This window comes from Oncorhynchus keta, chromosome 13 (assembly GCF_023373465.1).
Source record: "Oncorhynchus keta strain PuntledgeMale-10-30-2019 chromosome 13, Oket_V2, whole genome shotgun sequence".
Lineage (NCBI taxonomy): Eukaryota > Metazoa > Chordata > Actinopteri > Salmoniformes > Salmonidae > Oncorhynchus > Oncorhynchus keta.
Genome location: NC_068433.1, coordinates 21,165,700 through 21,182,512, shown reverse-complemented (window position 1 = coordinate 21,182,512; position 16,813 = coordinate 21,165,700). Strand labels below are relative to the sequence as shown.

The 16,813-nt window shown below is 45.3% G+C and overlaps 2 protein-coding genes across 4 annotated transcripts in view; one reads left to right on the top strand and one right to left on the bottom strand.

Moving 5' to 3' along the window:
• LOC118392020 (nectin-4-like) overlaps positions 1-16,813 on the top strand; it is a 27,540-nt gene that overhangs the window by 4,243 nt on the left and 6,484 nt on the right. For both annotated transcript variants that reach the window (XM_035783626.2, XM_035783625.2), the window contains exons 2-6: positions 5,867-5,979; positions 6,090-6,165; positions 6,560-6,727; positions 7,381-7,659; positions 15,581-15,698. In XM_035783626.2, coding sequence (XP_035639519.1) covers positions 5,867-5,979; positions 6,090-6,165; positions 6,560-6,727; positions 7,381-7,659; positions 15,581-15,698 — 754 coding nt within the window. The remainder of the gene's footprint in view (positions 1-5,866; positions 5,980-6,089; positions 6,166-6,559; positions 6,728-7,380; positions 7,660-15,580; positions 15,699-16,813) is intronic.
• Positions 2,643-16,813, bottom strand: part of LOC118392019 (gastrula zinc finger protein XlCGF26.1-like) — a 26,896-nt gene continuing 12,725 nt past the window's right edge. The window contains exon 4 of one of the 2 annotated variants that reach the window (XM_052459684.1): positions 2,643-3,025. In XM_052459684.1, coding sequence (XP_052315644.1) covers positions 2,982-3,025 — 44 coding nt within the window. In that variant the 3' untranslated portion in view covers positions 2,643-2,981. Of the gene's footprint in view, positions 3,026-15,752; positions 16,183-16,813 lie in introns of those variants that run through there. The other variant, XM_052459683.1, reaches the window with a different exon arrangement.

The window sequence follows — 16,813 nt, the reverse complement described above, 5'->3', positions numbered from 1 at the left end:
ATATTTCTGGAAAAACAGGTTGCCGTTAATCAATTTCCCTCCCTCATGTTTACTATTCAGTCTGACTCCTTTCCTTTTCTCTCTATCTCTCTTTCCCCCCCACACCCACACACACACACACACACACACACACACACACACACAAGTATGTCTGTATGGGGATCAGAGAAGGATTGCAGCCGGCGTCTATCGTTCTCTACTGTATTTATAGATGCTGATGTATAATGACTGTTATGCATTAAGAATACAGAGACATTGTTTGTGTGAGGCTGAGACATAGAGGCCGACTGTGTGTGTGTGTGTGTCCAATGTGACAATGTGTATCTATTCATGCACAGATAGGATGAGAGGCAGTCAGATGGCAATCAGGACTTCATTCCTTGAGGATCAACAATGTTGTGACTTGGCAGAACAGTGTGACATTATAGATGATGTAGCATTACTGGTTATGTCTACATCAAATAGGTTACCGAGTTTACAGTTCTACCTGAAAACCCACAGGTTGTGCGTGCATGCGTACGCACGTGTGTGTGTATATATATATATATATATATATATATATATATATATATATATGTAAACTCAGCAAAAAAAGAAACGTCCATTTTTCAGGACCATGTCTTTCAAAGATAATTTGTGAAAATCCAACTAACTTCACAGATCTAAATTGTAAAGGGTTTAAAAACTGTTTCCCATGCTTGTTCAATGAACCATAAACAATTAATGAACATGCACCTATGGAACGGTCGTTAAGACACTAACAGCTTACAGATGGTAGGCAATTAAGGTCACAGGTTTGAAAACTTAGGACACTAAAGAGGCCTTTCTACTGATTCTGAAAAACACCAAAAGAAAGATGCCCAGGGTCCCTGCTCATCTGCATGAACGTGCCTTAGGCATGCTGCAAGAAGGCATGAGGACTGCAGATGTGGCTAGGGCAATAAATTGCAATGCCCATACTGTGAGACGCCTAAGACAGCGTTACAGGGAGACAGGACGGACAGCTGATCGTCCTCGCAGTGGCAGACCACGTGTAACAACACCTGCACAGGATCGGTACATCCGAACATCACACCTGCGGGACAGGTACAGGATGGCAACAACAACTGCCCGAGTTACACCAAGAACACACAATCCCTTCATCAGTGCTCAGACTGTCCGCAATAGGCTGAGAGAGGCTGGACTGAGGGCTTGTAGACCTGTTGCAAGGCAGGTCCTCACCAGACATCTCCGACAACAACATCGCCTATGGGCACAAACCCACCATCGCTGGAGCAGACAGAACTGGCAAAAAGTGCTCTTCACTGACGAGTCGTGGTTTTGTCTCACCAGGGGTGATGGTCGGATTTGCATTTATCGTCGAAGGAATAAGCATTACACCGAGGCCTGTACTCTGGAGCGGGATCGATTTGGAGGTGGAGTGTGTGTCACAGCATCATCGGACTGAGCTTGTTGTCATTGCAGGCAATCTCAACGCTGTGCGTTACAGGGAAGACATCCTCCTCCCTTATGTGGTACCCTTCCTGCAGGGTCATCCTGACATGACTCTCCAGCATGACAATGCCACCAGCCATACGGCTCGTTCTGTGCGTGATTTCCTGCAAGACAGGAATGTCCGTGTTCTACCATGGCCAGCGAAGAGCCTGGATCTCAATCCTATTGAGTATGCCTGGGACCCGTTGGATCGGAGGGTGAGGACTAGGGCCATTTCCCCCACCAGAAATGTCCGGGAACTTGCAGGTGCCTTGGTTGAAGAGTGAAGCAAGACCTGGCAAATCTGGTGCAGTCCATGAGAAGATGCACTGCAGTACTTATTGCAGCTGGTGGCCACACCAGATACTAGACTTACTTTTGATTTTGACCCCCCCTTTGTTCAGGGACACATTATTCCATTTCTGTTAGTCACATCTGTGTCTCATTTGCTGAATCTTGTTATGTTCATACAAATATTTACACATGTTAAGTTTGCTGAAAATAAACGCAGTTGACAGTGAGAGGACGTTTCTTCTTTTTTTTTAGTTTATATGCGTGTATATGTGTGTGTGTGTACACGCATACGTGTGTGTGTGAGGTGTGTGTTTCTCTGGACACTAAAGGGTTCACTATGAATTGGTATGGACAGTTAACTAGTGCCACAAGTCGAGCAACATGTCTTCTCACCTAATCACTTGCTTTCATACACCTGTTTCTCTCCGTCCTCCCTCTGACTGCCTCCTTTTCTTTGTGGTGCTCTCTTAAATTCCTCCCCCCATCTCTTGGCCTCTCTATCTTCTTTGCAAACAAACTTTCCACATCTCTCTGTTCTCTACACCTCTTCTCTTCTCATACTTTCTGTCGGTCATCCCCTAAAGTATACGGAAGGATACTGAGAAGAGGGTCAGGGTACTAATCCTCAGTCATGGTTCAGTGTACAGTCTCCCTAATGTCTTTCAACCTCTCATTCTCTCCCTCTCAACCTCAACCCTTCTGCTCCCCCTCTCTCAACCTCTATCTCTCTGCTCTTTCTCCCCCCCCCTCTCTCAACGTCTATCTCTCTGCTATTTCTACACCCCCTCTCTCTGCTCTTTCTCCCCCCCCCCTCTCTCAACATCTATCTCTGCTCTTTCTCCACCCCCCCCCTCAATCTCTCTATGTTCAAATCAAATGTATTTATATAGCCATTCGTACATCAGCTGATATCTCAAAGTGCTGTACAGAAACCCAGCCTAAAACCCCAAACAGCAAGCAATGCAGGTGTAGAAGCACGGTGGCTAGGAAAAACTCCCTAGAAAAGGCCAAAACCTAGGAAGAAACCTAGAGAGGAACCAGGCTATGTGGGGTGGCCAGTCCTCTTCTGGCTGTGCCGGGTGGAGATTATAACAGAACATGGCCAAGATGTTCAAATGTTCATAAATGACCAGCATGGTCGAATAATAATAAGGCAGAACAGTTGAAACTGGAGCAGCAGCACGGTCAGGTGGACTGGGGACAGCAAGGAGTCATCATGTCAGGTAGTCTTGGGGCATGGTCCTAGGGCTCAGGTCTTCTGAGAGAGAGAAAGAAAGAGAGAAGGAGAGAATTAGAGAACGCACACTTAGATTCACACAGGACACCGAATAGGACAGGAGAAGTACTCCAGATATAACAAACTGACCCTAGCCCCCTGACACAAACTACTGCAGCATAAATACTGGAGGCTGAGACAGGAGGGGTCAGGAGACACTGTGGCCCCATCCGAGGACACCCCCACACAGGGCCAAACAGGCCCACCCACTTTGCCAAAGCACAGCCCCCACAACACTAGAGGGATATCTTCAACCACCAACTTACCATCCTGAGACAAGGCTGAGTATAGCCCACAAAGATCTCCGCCATGGCACAACCCAAGGGGGGGCGCCAACCCAGACAGGATGACCATATCAGTGAATCAACCCACTCAGGTGACGCACCCCTTCCAGGGACGGCATGAGAGAGCCCCAGTAAGCCAGTGACTCAGCCCCTGTAATAGGGTTAGAGGCAGAGAATCTCAGTGGAAAGACGGGAACCGGCCAGGCAGAGGCAGCAAGGGCGGTTCGTTGCTCCAGAGCCTTTCCGTTCACCTTACCACTCCTGGGCCAGACTACACTCAATCATACGACCCACTGAAGAGATGAGTCTTCAGTAAAGACTTAAAGGTTGAGACCGAGTTTGCGTCTCTGACATGGGTAGGCAGACCGTTCCATAAAAATGGAGCTCTATAGGAAAAAGCCCTGCCTCCAGCTGTTTGCTTAGAAATTCTAGGGACAATTAGGAGGCCTGCGTCTTGTGACCGTAGCGTACGTGTAGGTATGTACGGCAGGACCAAATCTGAGAGATAGGTAGGAGCAAGCCCATGTAATGCTTTGTAGGTTAGCAGTAAAAACCTTGAAATCAGCCCTTGCTTTGACAGGAAGCCAGTGTAGAGAGGCTAGCACTGGAGTAATATGATCAAATTATTTGGTTCTAGTCAGGATTCTAGCAGCCGTATTTAGCACTAACTGAAGTTTATTTAGTGCTTTATCCGGGTAGCCGGAAAGTAGAGCATTGCAGTAGTCTAACCTAGAAGTGACAAAAGCATGGATTAATTTTTCTGTATCATTTTTGGACAGAAAGTTTCTGATTTTTGCAATGTTACGTAGATGGAAAAAAGCTGTCCTTGAAATGGTCTTGATATGTTCTTCAAAAGAGAGATCAGGGTCCAGAGTAACGCCGAGGTCCTTCACAGTTTTATTTGAGACGACTGTACAACCATTAAGATTAATTGTCAGATTCAACAGAAGATCTCTTTGTTTCTTGGGACCTAGAACAAGCATCTCTGTTTTGTCCGAGTTTAAAAGTAGAAAGGTTGCAGCCATCCACTTCCTTATGTCTGAAACACATGCTTCTAGCAAGGGCAATTTTGGGGCTTCACCATGTTTCATTGAAATGTACAGCTGTGTGTCATCCGCATAGCAGTGAAAGTTAACATTATGTTTTCGAATAACATCCCCAAGAGGTAAAATATATAGTGAAAACAATAGTGGTCCTAAAACGGAACCTTGAGAAACACCGACATTTACAGTTGATTTGTCAGAGGACAAACCATTCACAGAGACAAACTGATATCTTTCCGACAGATAAGATCTAAACCAGGCCAGAACTTGTCCGTGTAGACCAATTTGGGTTTCCAATCTCTCCAAAAGAATGTGGTGATCGATGGTATCAAAAGCAGCACTAAGGTCTAGGAGCACGAGGACAGATGCAGGGCCTCGGTCCGATGCCATTCAAATGTAATTTACCACCTTCACAAGTGCCGTCTCAGTGCTATGATGGGGTCTAAAACCAGACTGAAGCATTTCGTATAGATTGTTTGTCTTCAGGAAGGCAGTGAGTTGCTGCGCAACAGCATTTTCTAACATTTTTGAGAGGAATGGAAGATTCGATATAGGCCGATTAGTTTTTTATATTTTCTGGGTCAAGGTTTGGCTTTTTCAAGAGAGGCTTTATTACTGCCACTTTTAGTGAGTTTGGTACACATCCGGTGGATAGAGAGCCGTTTATTATGTTCAACATAGGAGGGCCAAGCACAGGAAGCAGCTCTTTCAGTAGTTTAGTTGGAATAGGGTCCAGTATGCAGCTTGAAGGTTTAGAGGCCATGATTATTTTCATCATTGTGTCAAGAGATATAGTACTAAAACACTTGAGCGTCTCTCTTGATCCTAGGTCTTGGCAGAGTTGTGCAGACTCAGGACAACTGAGCTTTGAAGGAATACGCAGATTTAAAGAGGAGTCCGTAATTTGCTTTCTAATAATCATAATCTTTTCCTCAAAGAAGTTCATGAATTTATCACTGCTAAAGTGAAAGTCATCCTCTCTTGGGGAATGCTGCTTTTTAGTTAGCTTTGCGATAGTATCAAAAAGGAATTTCGGATTGTTCTTATTTTCCTCAATTAAGTTAGAAAAATAGGATGATCGAGCAGCAGTAAGGGCTCTTCGGTACTGCACGGTACTGTCTTTCCAAGTTAGTCGGAAGACTTCCAGTTTGGTGTGGCGCCATTTCCGTTCCAATTTTCTGGAAGCTTGCTTCAAGAGCTCGGGTATTTTGTGTACCAGGGAGCTAGTTTCTTATGAGAAATGTTCTTTCTCCCACCTCTCTCACACCATCTATTTCTCTTAACCTCTATCTTTCTGCTCTCTCTCTGTACTCTACACTGTGACATTGTATTGTATTTCGCTATATTGTAATTGTCTTTATTTTGTGTTTTCTATAATGATGTTTAAGATGCCACACACATTTACCCCAAGGGGACAATAAAGTCATCAATTAAGTTCCCCCCCCCCCTTCTTCCTCCCTTTCTCCTCCTTCCCACCCTTCCTCTTTCTTCCCCAGTTGCTGTGGTGCAGGGGGACTTTGAGCAACAATCTCCCGTGCAGTCCTTGACCGAGGTTGAGACCCGGCTGCCCTGCCGGTTCAAGGTGGAAGTGGGCCAGGTGGTGGTTCAGGTCTGAAGCATAATTCACGACAGTACCCAGAAAACCAGATATGTTGTACAGAGCATTATCTTAGAAAAGTTGTCCCTAACATGATGTTGTCTCGCCTCTCCTTGTCACAGGTCACCTGGACCAAGGAGAGAGCAGATGGTACCAAGGACCAGATCATCACAGTACACCACACTGCCGGACAAACAGGTAGGACACGTATACAGTAGGTGTTACAGTAGTCACAACCATCTTTCTCTTTATATTATTGTAGCGAACGCCGCGGCCGGAAAGCGAAACCGGGTCGCTGGTTGAAAGGGAAACACCATACGCATTGGGCGAATAGGGTTAACCCACTTGGTGGGAATGGTAACCTGGCTCACATAGTGAGGACACTACAATACATTGGTAGTTCACCCTCTTTGCTAACACTCAAAGCCCCAGAAGTTGAATTGAAAGTAGATGACAAAACTACACTTGCACTTTTAACCTAGCTACTTCTCCATATCTCTCTTTTTGCCTCCCCCATATCTCATTATTCCCCTCTCTATCTCTCTCTTCCTCCCCCCTCTCTATCTCTCTCCTCCTCCCCCCCCTCTCTCAGAGTTTGGTCAGTACTCGGGGCGTGTGCGGTTCGGCAGCAGTGAGCCCACAGTGGACTCGTCTCTGATCATCATGAACACTGTGGAGTCAGATGAGGGCACGTACAACTGTCACATCAGCACCTTCCCCTCGGGGAACTTTGAACAACAGCTGTCACTCACCGTGTGGAGTAAGTTCCTCCCCTTCCTTCCCCTTACTCATTGAGTCTCTTTTTGATTTACAGAGTATAATGTCCTTTTATGGCCTATATATTTTAATGGAAAGAGTAATGGATGATTGGTGGGATGATGATGATGGTGATAATTAGGATGAAGTTGATGCTGATGAGGATGTTGATGATAATTAGGATGATGATGTTGTAGATAATGATGATGATGGGAACAGGTGTCAGTTGTAGTATTACTAGCTAAAACATTAGCTTCAGTTATGGTAATAATATTCATATAAGCCACAAGATCAGTAAACGATTAAGAACTGTTCTTGTGACAGTCAGTGTGTCCAGCTGTCTGAGGTTTTTAGGATCAAGTTTCCTCAAAGAGCTGATCTAGGGTTTTTTAAACACCTACCTAATGGAGAAGATTAGATCTCAGCTTGGATCATGTCAAAGCTGATCCTATTGCAGTGCTTGGTGATTACCACCCCCTGAAACATCATGTCACTGAACTATGAACAGCTTAACCTCCAACTAACAACTAAGACCAGTTCTAAGATTAGTCCTAAAGTCACCTCCACAAACACTAAGACCAGTGATTAGTTGCTTCCTGTCCCTGAAGAAAGTCTGACAAGTGACCGTTCTTGACATTTGACCCTTGACCCCCACAGCCACGCCCATCTCCTCCCTGGACCCTGTAATTCTTGTCGAGGGCCAGTCCTTTCGATTGGCTGCCTCCTGCCGCTCCGTGGCCCGCCCCCCGCCCATCCTCAACTGGGACACAGACCTGACGGGCCTGTCACAGAATAGGAGTTCGGTGGGCGGGTCAGTCTCCACCCACTTCTCCCTGCACCCCCTGAGGAGTATGAACGGGATGAGGCTGGACTGTCTGGTGAGGCACCGTGCTCTGAAGGAACCCCGCAGGATCACCAACAACCTGGTGGTGCACTGTGAGTTCAGACTCCACGATAGCTACGATTCTAGATACTTTATGCACAGCTCATTGAGTTTGGTCGCCAATTATTTATTAAACCAGCTAACAAGTCATATGTTTTATGCTTGACCTCTGACCTCTTATGCTTCATTCCAAATTGCTTTTTGCTTTTTTATTTAGACAGATTAGAAAAAAGGGGGGGGCTAGATTAGGAGGACACAAAGTGTGAAAGTTGGAGACAGGGATCAAACCCGGGTCTTGGTGTACCTAGACCACCAGAACATGTGGACTTTGAGCTTTTTACTATAATTAACCAATGATTAAGGAAGTTGTATCTACCATGATGAACACAAACTTGGATAAGGCTAAAGAAACTCGTACCAGCAGTTACAAGACAAATAGCTACACAACATGACCAAAAGTATGTGGACACCTGCTTGTCAAACAACTCATTCCAAAATCATGGGCATTAATATGGAGTTTGTCCCCCCTGTGCTGCTATGACAGCCTCCACTCTTCTGGGAAGGCTTTCCACTAAATGTTGGAACATTGCTGCGGGGACTTGCTTCCATTCAGCCACAAGAGCATTAGTGCGATCAGGCACTGATGTTGGGCGATTAGGCCTGGCTCACGGTCGGCGTTCCAATTCATCCCAAAGGTGTTCGATGGGGTTGAGGTCAAGGCTTTGTGCAGGCCAGTCAAGGTCTCCCACACCGATCTAGACAAACCATTTCTGAATGGACCTCGCTTTGTGCACTGGGGAATTGGCATGCTGAAACAGGAAAGGGCCTTCACCAAGCTGTTGCCACATAGTTAGAAGCATAGACTCATCTAGAAAGTCATTGTATGCTGTAGTGTTAAGATTTCCCTTCACTGGAACTAAGGGGTATAGCCCGAACCATGAAAAACAGCCCCAGACCATCATTCCACCTCCACAGCCGACGCTTGGCATTGGGTATGGTGATCTTGGGTTTGTGTGTGGCTGCTCGGCCATGGAAACCCATTACGTGACGCTCTCGATAGTCAGTTATTGTGTTGATGTTGCGTCCAGAGGCAGTTTGGAGCTCGGTAGTGAGTATTGCAACCGAGGACAGACGATTTTTACACGCTACGTGCTTCAGCACTCGGCGGTCCCTTTCTGTGAGCTTGTCGGGTCTACCACTTCGCGGCTGAGCCGTTGTTGCTCCAAGATATTTCCACTTCACAATAACAGCACTTACAGTTGACCGGGGCAGCTCTAGCAGGGCAGCAATGAGACAAACTGACTTGTTGAAAAGGTGGCATCCTATGAAAGTGCCACGTTGAAAGTCACTGAGTTCTTCAGTAAAGCCATTCTACTGCCAATGTTGGTCTATGTAGATTGCATGGCTGTGTGCTCAGTTTTATACACCTGTCAGCAACGGGTGTGGCTGAAATAGCCGAATCCACTAATTTGAAGGGGTGTCCACATACTTTAGTGTATATATAGTGTACAGTGCATTCAAAGTATTCAGACCCCTTGACCTTTTCCACATTTTGTTACGTGTCAGCCTCATTCTTACATGGATTAAACTGCATTTTTCCCCTCATCAATCTACACACAATACTCTATAATGACCAAGCAAAAACATGTTTTTACTTATTTACATAAGTATTCAGACCCCTTGCTATGAGACTTAAAATTGAGCTCAGGTGCCACCTGTTTCCATTGATCATCCTTGAGATGTTTCTATAACTTGATTGTAGTCCACCTGTGGTAAATTCAATTGATTGGACATGATTTGGAAAGGCACACACCTGTCTATATAAGGTCCCACAGTTGACAGTGCATGTCCGAGCAAAAACCAAGCCATGAGGTCAAAGGAATTGTCCGTATAGCTCCAAGACAGGATTGTGTCGAGGCACATATGTGGGGAACGGTAACATTCAATGTCTGCAGTATTAAAGGTCCCCAAGAACGCAGTGGCCTCAGGTGACCAGCACTGACAGAGCTCCAGATTTCCTCTGTGGAGATGGGAGAACCTTCCAGAAGGACAACCATCTCTGCAGCACTCAACCAATCAAGCCTTTAAAAGGCACACGACAGCCCGCTTGGAATTTGCCAAAAGGCACCTAAAGACTCTCAGACCATGAGAAATAAGATTCTCTGGTCTGATGAAACCAAGATTGAACTCTTTGCCAAGCTTTACATCTGGAGGAAACCTTGCACCATCCCTACGGTGAAGCTTGGTGGTGGCAGCATCATGCTGTGGGGATGTTTTTCAGCGGCAGGGACTGGGAGACTAGTCAGGATCGAGGGGAAAAATTAACGGCGCAAAGTATAGAGAGATCCTTGATGAAAACCTGCTCCAGAGCGCTCAGACCAAAGGTTACCCTTCCAACAGGACAATTATCCTAAGCACACAGACAGTACAGGAGCGGCCTTGGGACAAGTCTCTGAATGTTCTTGAGTGGCCCAGCCAGAGCCCGGACTTGAACATCTGGAAAGACCTGAAAATAGCTGTGCCTCAACACTCCCCATCCAACCTGAAAGATCTTGAGAGGATATGCAGAGAAGAATGGGAGAAACTCCCCAAATACAGGTGTGCCAAACTTGTAGCGTCAGACCCAAGAAGACTCGAGGCTGTAATCACTGCCAAAGGTGCATCAACAAAGTACTGAGTAAAGGGTCTGATTACGTATGTAAATGTCATATTTCAGTTTAAAAAATGTTATAAATAAGCAAACATTTCTAAAAATCTCTCTTTGCTTTGTCATTATGGGGTATTGTGTGTAGATTGTTGAGGGAAAATAACGATTTAATCAATTTTAGAATAAGGTTATAACGTAACAAGGGGTCTGAGTACTTTGAATGCACTGTATATAGCATAACCATGCCGTAAATATTATGCATGTACAAATTTTTATTTTTATTTTTATTTCACCTTTATTTAACCAGGTAGGCTAGTTGAGCACAAGTTCTCATTTACAACTGCGACCTGGCCAAGATAAAGCATAGCAGTGTGAACAGACAACACAGAGTTACATATGGAGTAAACAATTAACAAGTAAATAACACAGTAGAAAAAAAAAGAAAAAAAATTGTCTATATACATTGTGTGCAAAAGGCATGAGGAGGTAGGTGAATAATTACAATTTTGCAGATTAACAATGGAGTGATAAATGATCAGATGGTCATGTACAGGTAGAGATACTGGTGTGCAAAAGAGCAGAAAAGTAAATAAATATAAACAGTATGGGGATGAGGTAGGTAAATTGGGTGGGTTATTTACCGATAGACTATGTACAGCTGCAGCGATCGGTTAGCTGCTCAGATAGCAGATATTTGAAATTGGTGAGGGAGAAAAAAGTCTCCAACTTCAGCGATTTTTGCAATTCGTCCCAGTCACAGGCAGCAGAGAACTGGAACGAAAGGCGGCCATATGAGGTGTTGGCTTTAGGGATGATCAGTGAGATACACCTGCTGGAGTGCGTGGTACGGGTGGGTGTTGCCATCGTGACCAGTGAACTGAGATAAGGCGGAGCTTTACCTAGCATGGAGCTTCACCAAGCTTGTAGATGACCTGGAGCCAGTGGGTCTGTCGACGAATATGTAGCGAGGGCCAGCCGACTAGAGCATACAGGTCGCAGTGGTGGGTGGTATAAGGTGCTTTAGTAACAAAACGGATGGCACTGTGATAAACTGCATCCAGTTTGCTGAGTAGAGTATTGGAAGCTATTTTGTAGATGACATCGCCGAAGTTGAGGATCGGTAGGATAATTAGTTTTACTAGGGTAAGTTTGGCGGCGTGAGTGAAGGAGGCTTTGTTGCGGAATAGAAAGCCGACTCTAGATTTGATTTTAGATTGGAGATGTTTGATATGAGTCTGGAAGGAGAGTTTACAGTCTAGCCAGACACCTAGGTACTTATAGATGTCCACATATTCTAGGTCGGAACCATCCAGGGTGGTGATGCTAGTCGGGCGTGCGGGTGCAGGCAGCGAACGGTTGAATAGCATGCATTTGGTTTTACGAGCGTTTGAGAGCAGTTGGAGGCCACAGAAAGAGTGTTGTATGGCGTTGAAGCTCGTTTGGAGGTTAGATAGCACAGTGTCCAAGGAAGGGCCGGAAGTATACAGAATGGTGTCGTCTGCGTAAAGGTGGATCAGGGAATCGCCTGCAGCAAGAGCAAAGTAGTTGGTGAACCAGGCAAGGCAGTCATTAGAAAAACCGAGGCTATTGAGTCGGCCGATAAGAATATGGTGATTGACAGAGTCGAAAGCCTTGGCCAGGTCGATGAAGACGGCTGCACAGTACTGTCTTTTATCCATGGCGGTCATGATATCGTTTAGTACCTTGAGCGTGGCTGAGGTGCACACGTGACCGGCTCGGAAACCAGATTGCACAGCGGAGAAGGTACGGTGGGATTCGAGATGTTCAGTGACCTGTTTGTTGACTTGGCTTTCGAAGACCTTAGATAGGCAGGGCAGGATGGATATACAGTGCCTTGCGAAAGTATTCGGCCCCCTTGAACTTTGCGACCTTTTGCCACATTTCAGGCTTCAAACATAAAGATATAAAACTGTATTTTTTTGTGAAGAATCAACAACAAGTGGGACACAGTCATGAAGTGGAACGACATTTATTGGATATTTCAAACTTTTTAACAAATCAAAAACTGAAAAATTGGGCGTGCAAAATTATTCAGCCCCTTTACTTTCAGTGCAGCAAACTCTCTCCAGAAGTTCAGTGAGGATCACTGAATGATCCAATGTTGACCTAAATGACTAATGATGATAAATACAATCCACCTGTGTGTAATCAAGTCTCCGTATAAATGCACCTGCACTGTGATAGTCTCAGAGGTCCGTTAAAAGCGCAGAGAGCATCATGAAGAACAAGGAACACACCAGGCAGGTCCGAGATACTGTTGTGAAGAAGTTTAAAGCCGGATTTGGATACAAAAATATTTCCCAAGCTTTAAACATCCCAAGGAGCACTGTGCAAGTGATAATATTGAAATGGAAGGAGTATCAGACCACTGCAAATCTACCAAGACCTGGCCGTCCCTCTAAACTTTCAGCTCATACAAGGAGAAGACTGATCAGAGATGCAGCCAAGAGGCCCATGATCACTCTGGATGAACTGCAGAGATCTACAGCTGAGGTGGGAGACTCTGTCCATCGGACAACAATCAGTCGTATATTGCACAAATCTGGCCTTTATGGAAGAGTGGCAAGAAGAAAGCCATTTCTTAAAGATATCCATAAAAAGTTTGTTTAAAGTTTGCCACAAGCCACCTGGGAGACACACCAAACATGTGGAAGAAGGTGCTCTGGTCAGATGAAACCAAAATTGAACTTTTTGGCAACAATGCAAAACGTTATGTTTGGCGTAAAGCAACACAGCTTATCACTCTGAACACACCATCCCCACTGGCAAACATGGTGGTGGCAGCATCATGGTTTGGGCCTGTTTTTGTTCAGCAGGGACAGGGAAGATGGTTAAAATTGATGGGAAGATGGATGGAGCCAAATACAGGACCATTCTGGAAGAAAACCTGATGGGAAAAGACCTGGGACTGGGACGGAGATTTGTCTTCCAACAAGACAATGATCCAAAACATAAAGCAAAATCTACAATGGAATGGTTCAAAAATAAACATATCCAGGTGTTAGAGTGGCCAAGTCAAAGTCCAGACCTGAATCCAATCGAGAATCTGTGGAAAGAACTGAAAACTGCTGTTCAAAATGTTCTCCATCCAACCTCACTGAGCTCGAGCTGTTTTGCAAGGAGGAATGGGAAAAAATCTCAGTCTCTCGATGTGAAAAACTGATAGACATACCCCAAGCGACTTACAGCTGTAATCGCAGCAAAAGGTGGCGCTACAAAGTATTAACTTAAGGGGCTGAATAATTTTGCACGCCCAATTTTTCAGTTTTTGATTTGTTAAAAAGTTTGAAATATCCAATAAATGTCGTTCCACTTCATGATTGTGTCCCACTTGTTGTTGATTCTTCACAAAAAAAATACAGTTTTATATCTTTGTTTGAATCCTGAAATGTGGCAAAAGGTCGCAAAGTTCAAGGGGGCCGAATACTTTCGCAAGGCACTGTAGGTCTGTAACAGTTTGGGTCCAGGGTGTCTCCCCCTTTGAAGAGGGGGATGACTGCGGCAGTTTTCCAATCCTTGGGGATCTCAGACGATATGAAAGAGAGGTTGAACAGGCTGGTAATAGGGGTTGCGACAATGGCGGCGGCAAAGGAGAACCTGGCGGCGACAAAGGAGAACCTGGAGAGGCTTGGGCGAGTAGCTGCGGGGGGGGGGGGGGGGGGAGCTGTTGGCCGAGGTTGGAGCAGCCAGGAGGAAGGCATGGCCAGCCGTTGAGAAATGCTTGTTGAAGTTTTCGATAATCATGGATTTATCAGTGGTGACCGTGTTACCTAGCCTCAGTGCAGTGGGCAGCTGGGAGGAGTTGCTCTTGTTCTCCATGGACTTTACAGTGTCCCAGAACTTTTTGGAGTTAGAGCTACAGGATGCAAATTTCTGCCTGAAGAAGCTGGCCTTGGCTTTCCTGACTGAATGCGTGTATTGGTTCCTGACTTCCCTGAACAGTTGCATATCGCGGGGACTATTCGATGCTATTGCAGTCCGCCACAGGATGTTTTTGTGCTGGTCGAGGGCAGTCAGGTCTGGAGTGAACCAAGGGCTATATCTGTTCTTAGTTCTGCATTTTTTGAACGGAGCATGCTTATCTAAAATGGTGAGGAAGTTACTTTTAAAGAATGACCAGGCATCCTCAACTGACGGGATGAGGTCAATATCCTTCCAGGATACCCGGGCCAGGTCGATTAGAAAGGCCTGCTCGCAGAAGTGTTTTAGGGAGCGTTTGACAGTGACGAGGGTGGTCGTTTGACAACGGATCCGTTGCGGATACAGGCAGAGGCAGTGATCGCTGAGATCCTGGTTGAAGACAGCGGTGTATTTGGAGGGCCAGTTGGTCAGGATGACGTCTATGAGGGTGCCCTTGTTTACAGATTTAGGGTTGTACCTGGTGGGTTCCTTGATGATTTGTGTGAGAATGAGGGCATCTAGCTTAGATTGTAGGACTGCCGGGGTGTTAAGCATATCCCAGTTTAGGTCACCTAACAGAACAAACTCTGAAGCTAGATGGGGGGCGATCAATTCACAAATGGTGTCCAGGGCACAGCTGGGAGCTGAGGGGGGTCGGTAGCAGGCGGCAACAGTGAGAGACTTATTTCTGGAGAGAGTCATTTTAAAAATTAGTAGTTTCGAACTGTTTGGGTATGGACCTGGAAAGTATGACATTACTTTGCAGGCTATCTCTGCAGTAGACTGCAACTCCTCCCCCTTTGGCATGTTGTGGTGATGTGGTGTAGCCTATAAATGGCATATTTATTAGAATAAAAATTAAATTCATTATGACACTGTCTTTCCTCCCTTCCTCACTTGACGCTGCCATGCAGCTGCTGCTCCTGTCATTGTCACGGTCACCAGATTCAGTGTCAGGGACGTTGTTGTTAGTCTCAATCTTCTCATGTTGCTCAACTTTACTAAATAAATGTGTTATGGGCACATATGACCAAGTCTCTTCATCCTGTTCTTCCTTTTCAGCCCCAGATTTATACCTACTTTTCATTTTAGCCAGAGTTCAGATTCTTTGCTAGATAGCCAGCTAGATCTGAAGCTAATCCCCACCAATTTTGTTCAATGAAATGAAAAATGTTCTTGAGGGCCCCTCTCATTGGCTGCCATATCTACTATGAATTAAACCAAGCTTGTATTAGGCTACAGAAATGTGTACCTGCAGTTACGAGGTAAATAGCTATACCATGCTAGTAAATAATATGCACAGACAAATGACCTGGTGAAGCCTACACATGGGATATTATCATGTAGTAGCATTGTCCATGTGTGTTAAAAATCAATTGCTCTCTGATCTTGTTTCTCGATTGAAGATCCTCCTAATGCAGAGATCTCTGGGTTTAACCATAACTGGTATGCTGGTCTGGAGGGAGCTGCCCTCAGCTGTGTCAGTGGAGGAAACCCCAAACCACAGAGTTTCACCTGGACCAGGTAACACATGCCCTCCCTGCCTGTCGGCCTCCGTCTGTCTGACAGACTCAACTGACTCACGCTCTGTCTGTCTGGCATAATCTGTTTTTGTTTTGATTTACTGGTAATTCTATTAGTCAGTTTTTAATGGTGTTTAGTAAGCAAAACGGGGGGAGGTCAGGAGTTGTTTCTAGTTTTGCTATGAGTTCCACTTGCCAGCTTTCATTGTCAATAATAATTTGATTGAGTTACATCGTTAAACAAAGGATAGATGCATGGTCATAACGTTTTGGTTCAGGGACAGTTCAAATGGGACATGGGTATCAGATATGTTACACGGTGATGATAGCTGTGCTGAAGCAATCCCATAATGGCGGAGCTGACTGAAGTTCTTGTGGTTTCTCTACCTGGCAAATGTTTCTGGTAACCTTTGGAAGACATACCACATGCTGGAGTAAACCATTCTCGGGGTGTGGTAGAGGGTGGAGGTGGAACAAACCATCTACTGGAAATTACAACAAACAAAAAAATGTCTCATTAATAAAAAGATGACAGTTAGGCCTATGTCTGCTAGTGCGGACGATGTACAGTACCAGTCGAAAGTTTGGACACAGCTACTCATTCAAGGGTTTTCTTTATGTGTACTATTTTCTACATTGTAGAATAATAGTCAAGACATCAAAACGACGTGCAAACTTTTGACTGGTACTTTGTGTGTGTTTAACTGGATCATGGCCAACTGGGCACACACTCGTTGAATCAACGTTGTTTCCACGTCATTTCAAGGAAACTAGTGGGGTGAGACATGTGTCACCAAGTCTTAAGCTGTTAGTCACATGAACACACCTGCAAGGCGTGTTTGTGTGTTAGTAACACACACACACACACACACACACACACACACACACACACACACACACACACACACACACACACACACACACAGACACACACACACACACACACACACAGACAGCACGCTCACACACCCACACTAGACACACAGACAGCACGCTCACACACCCACACTAGACACACAGACAGCACGCTCACACACCCACACTGATTCCCTCTCTCACCCTTATATACTTAAGACTTAGATCTCTTGTTACACTCCATCGCTCCTTGCTTTACTT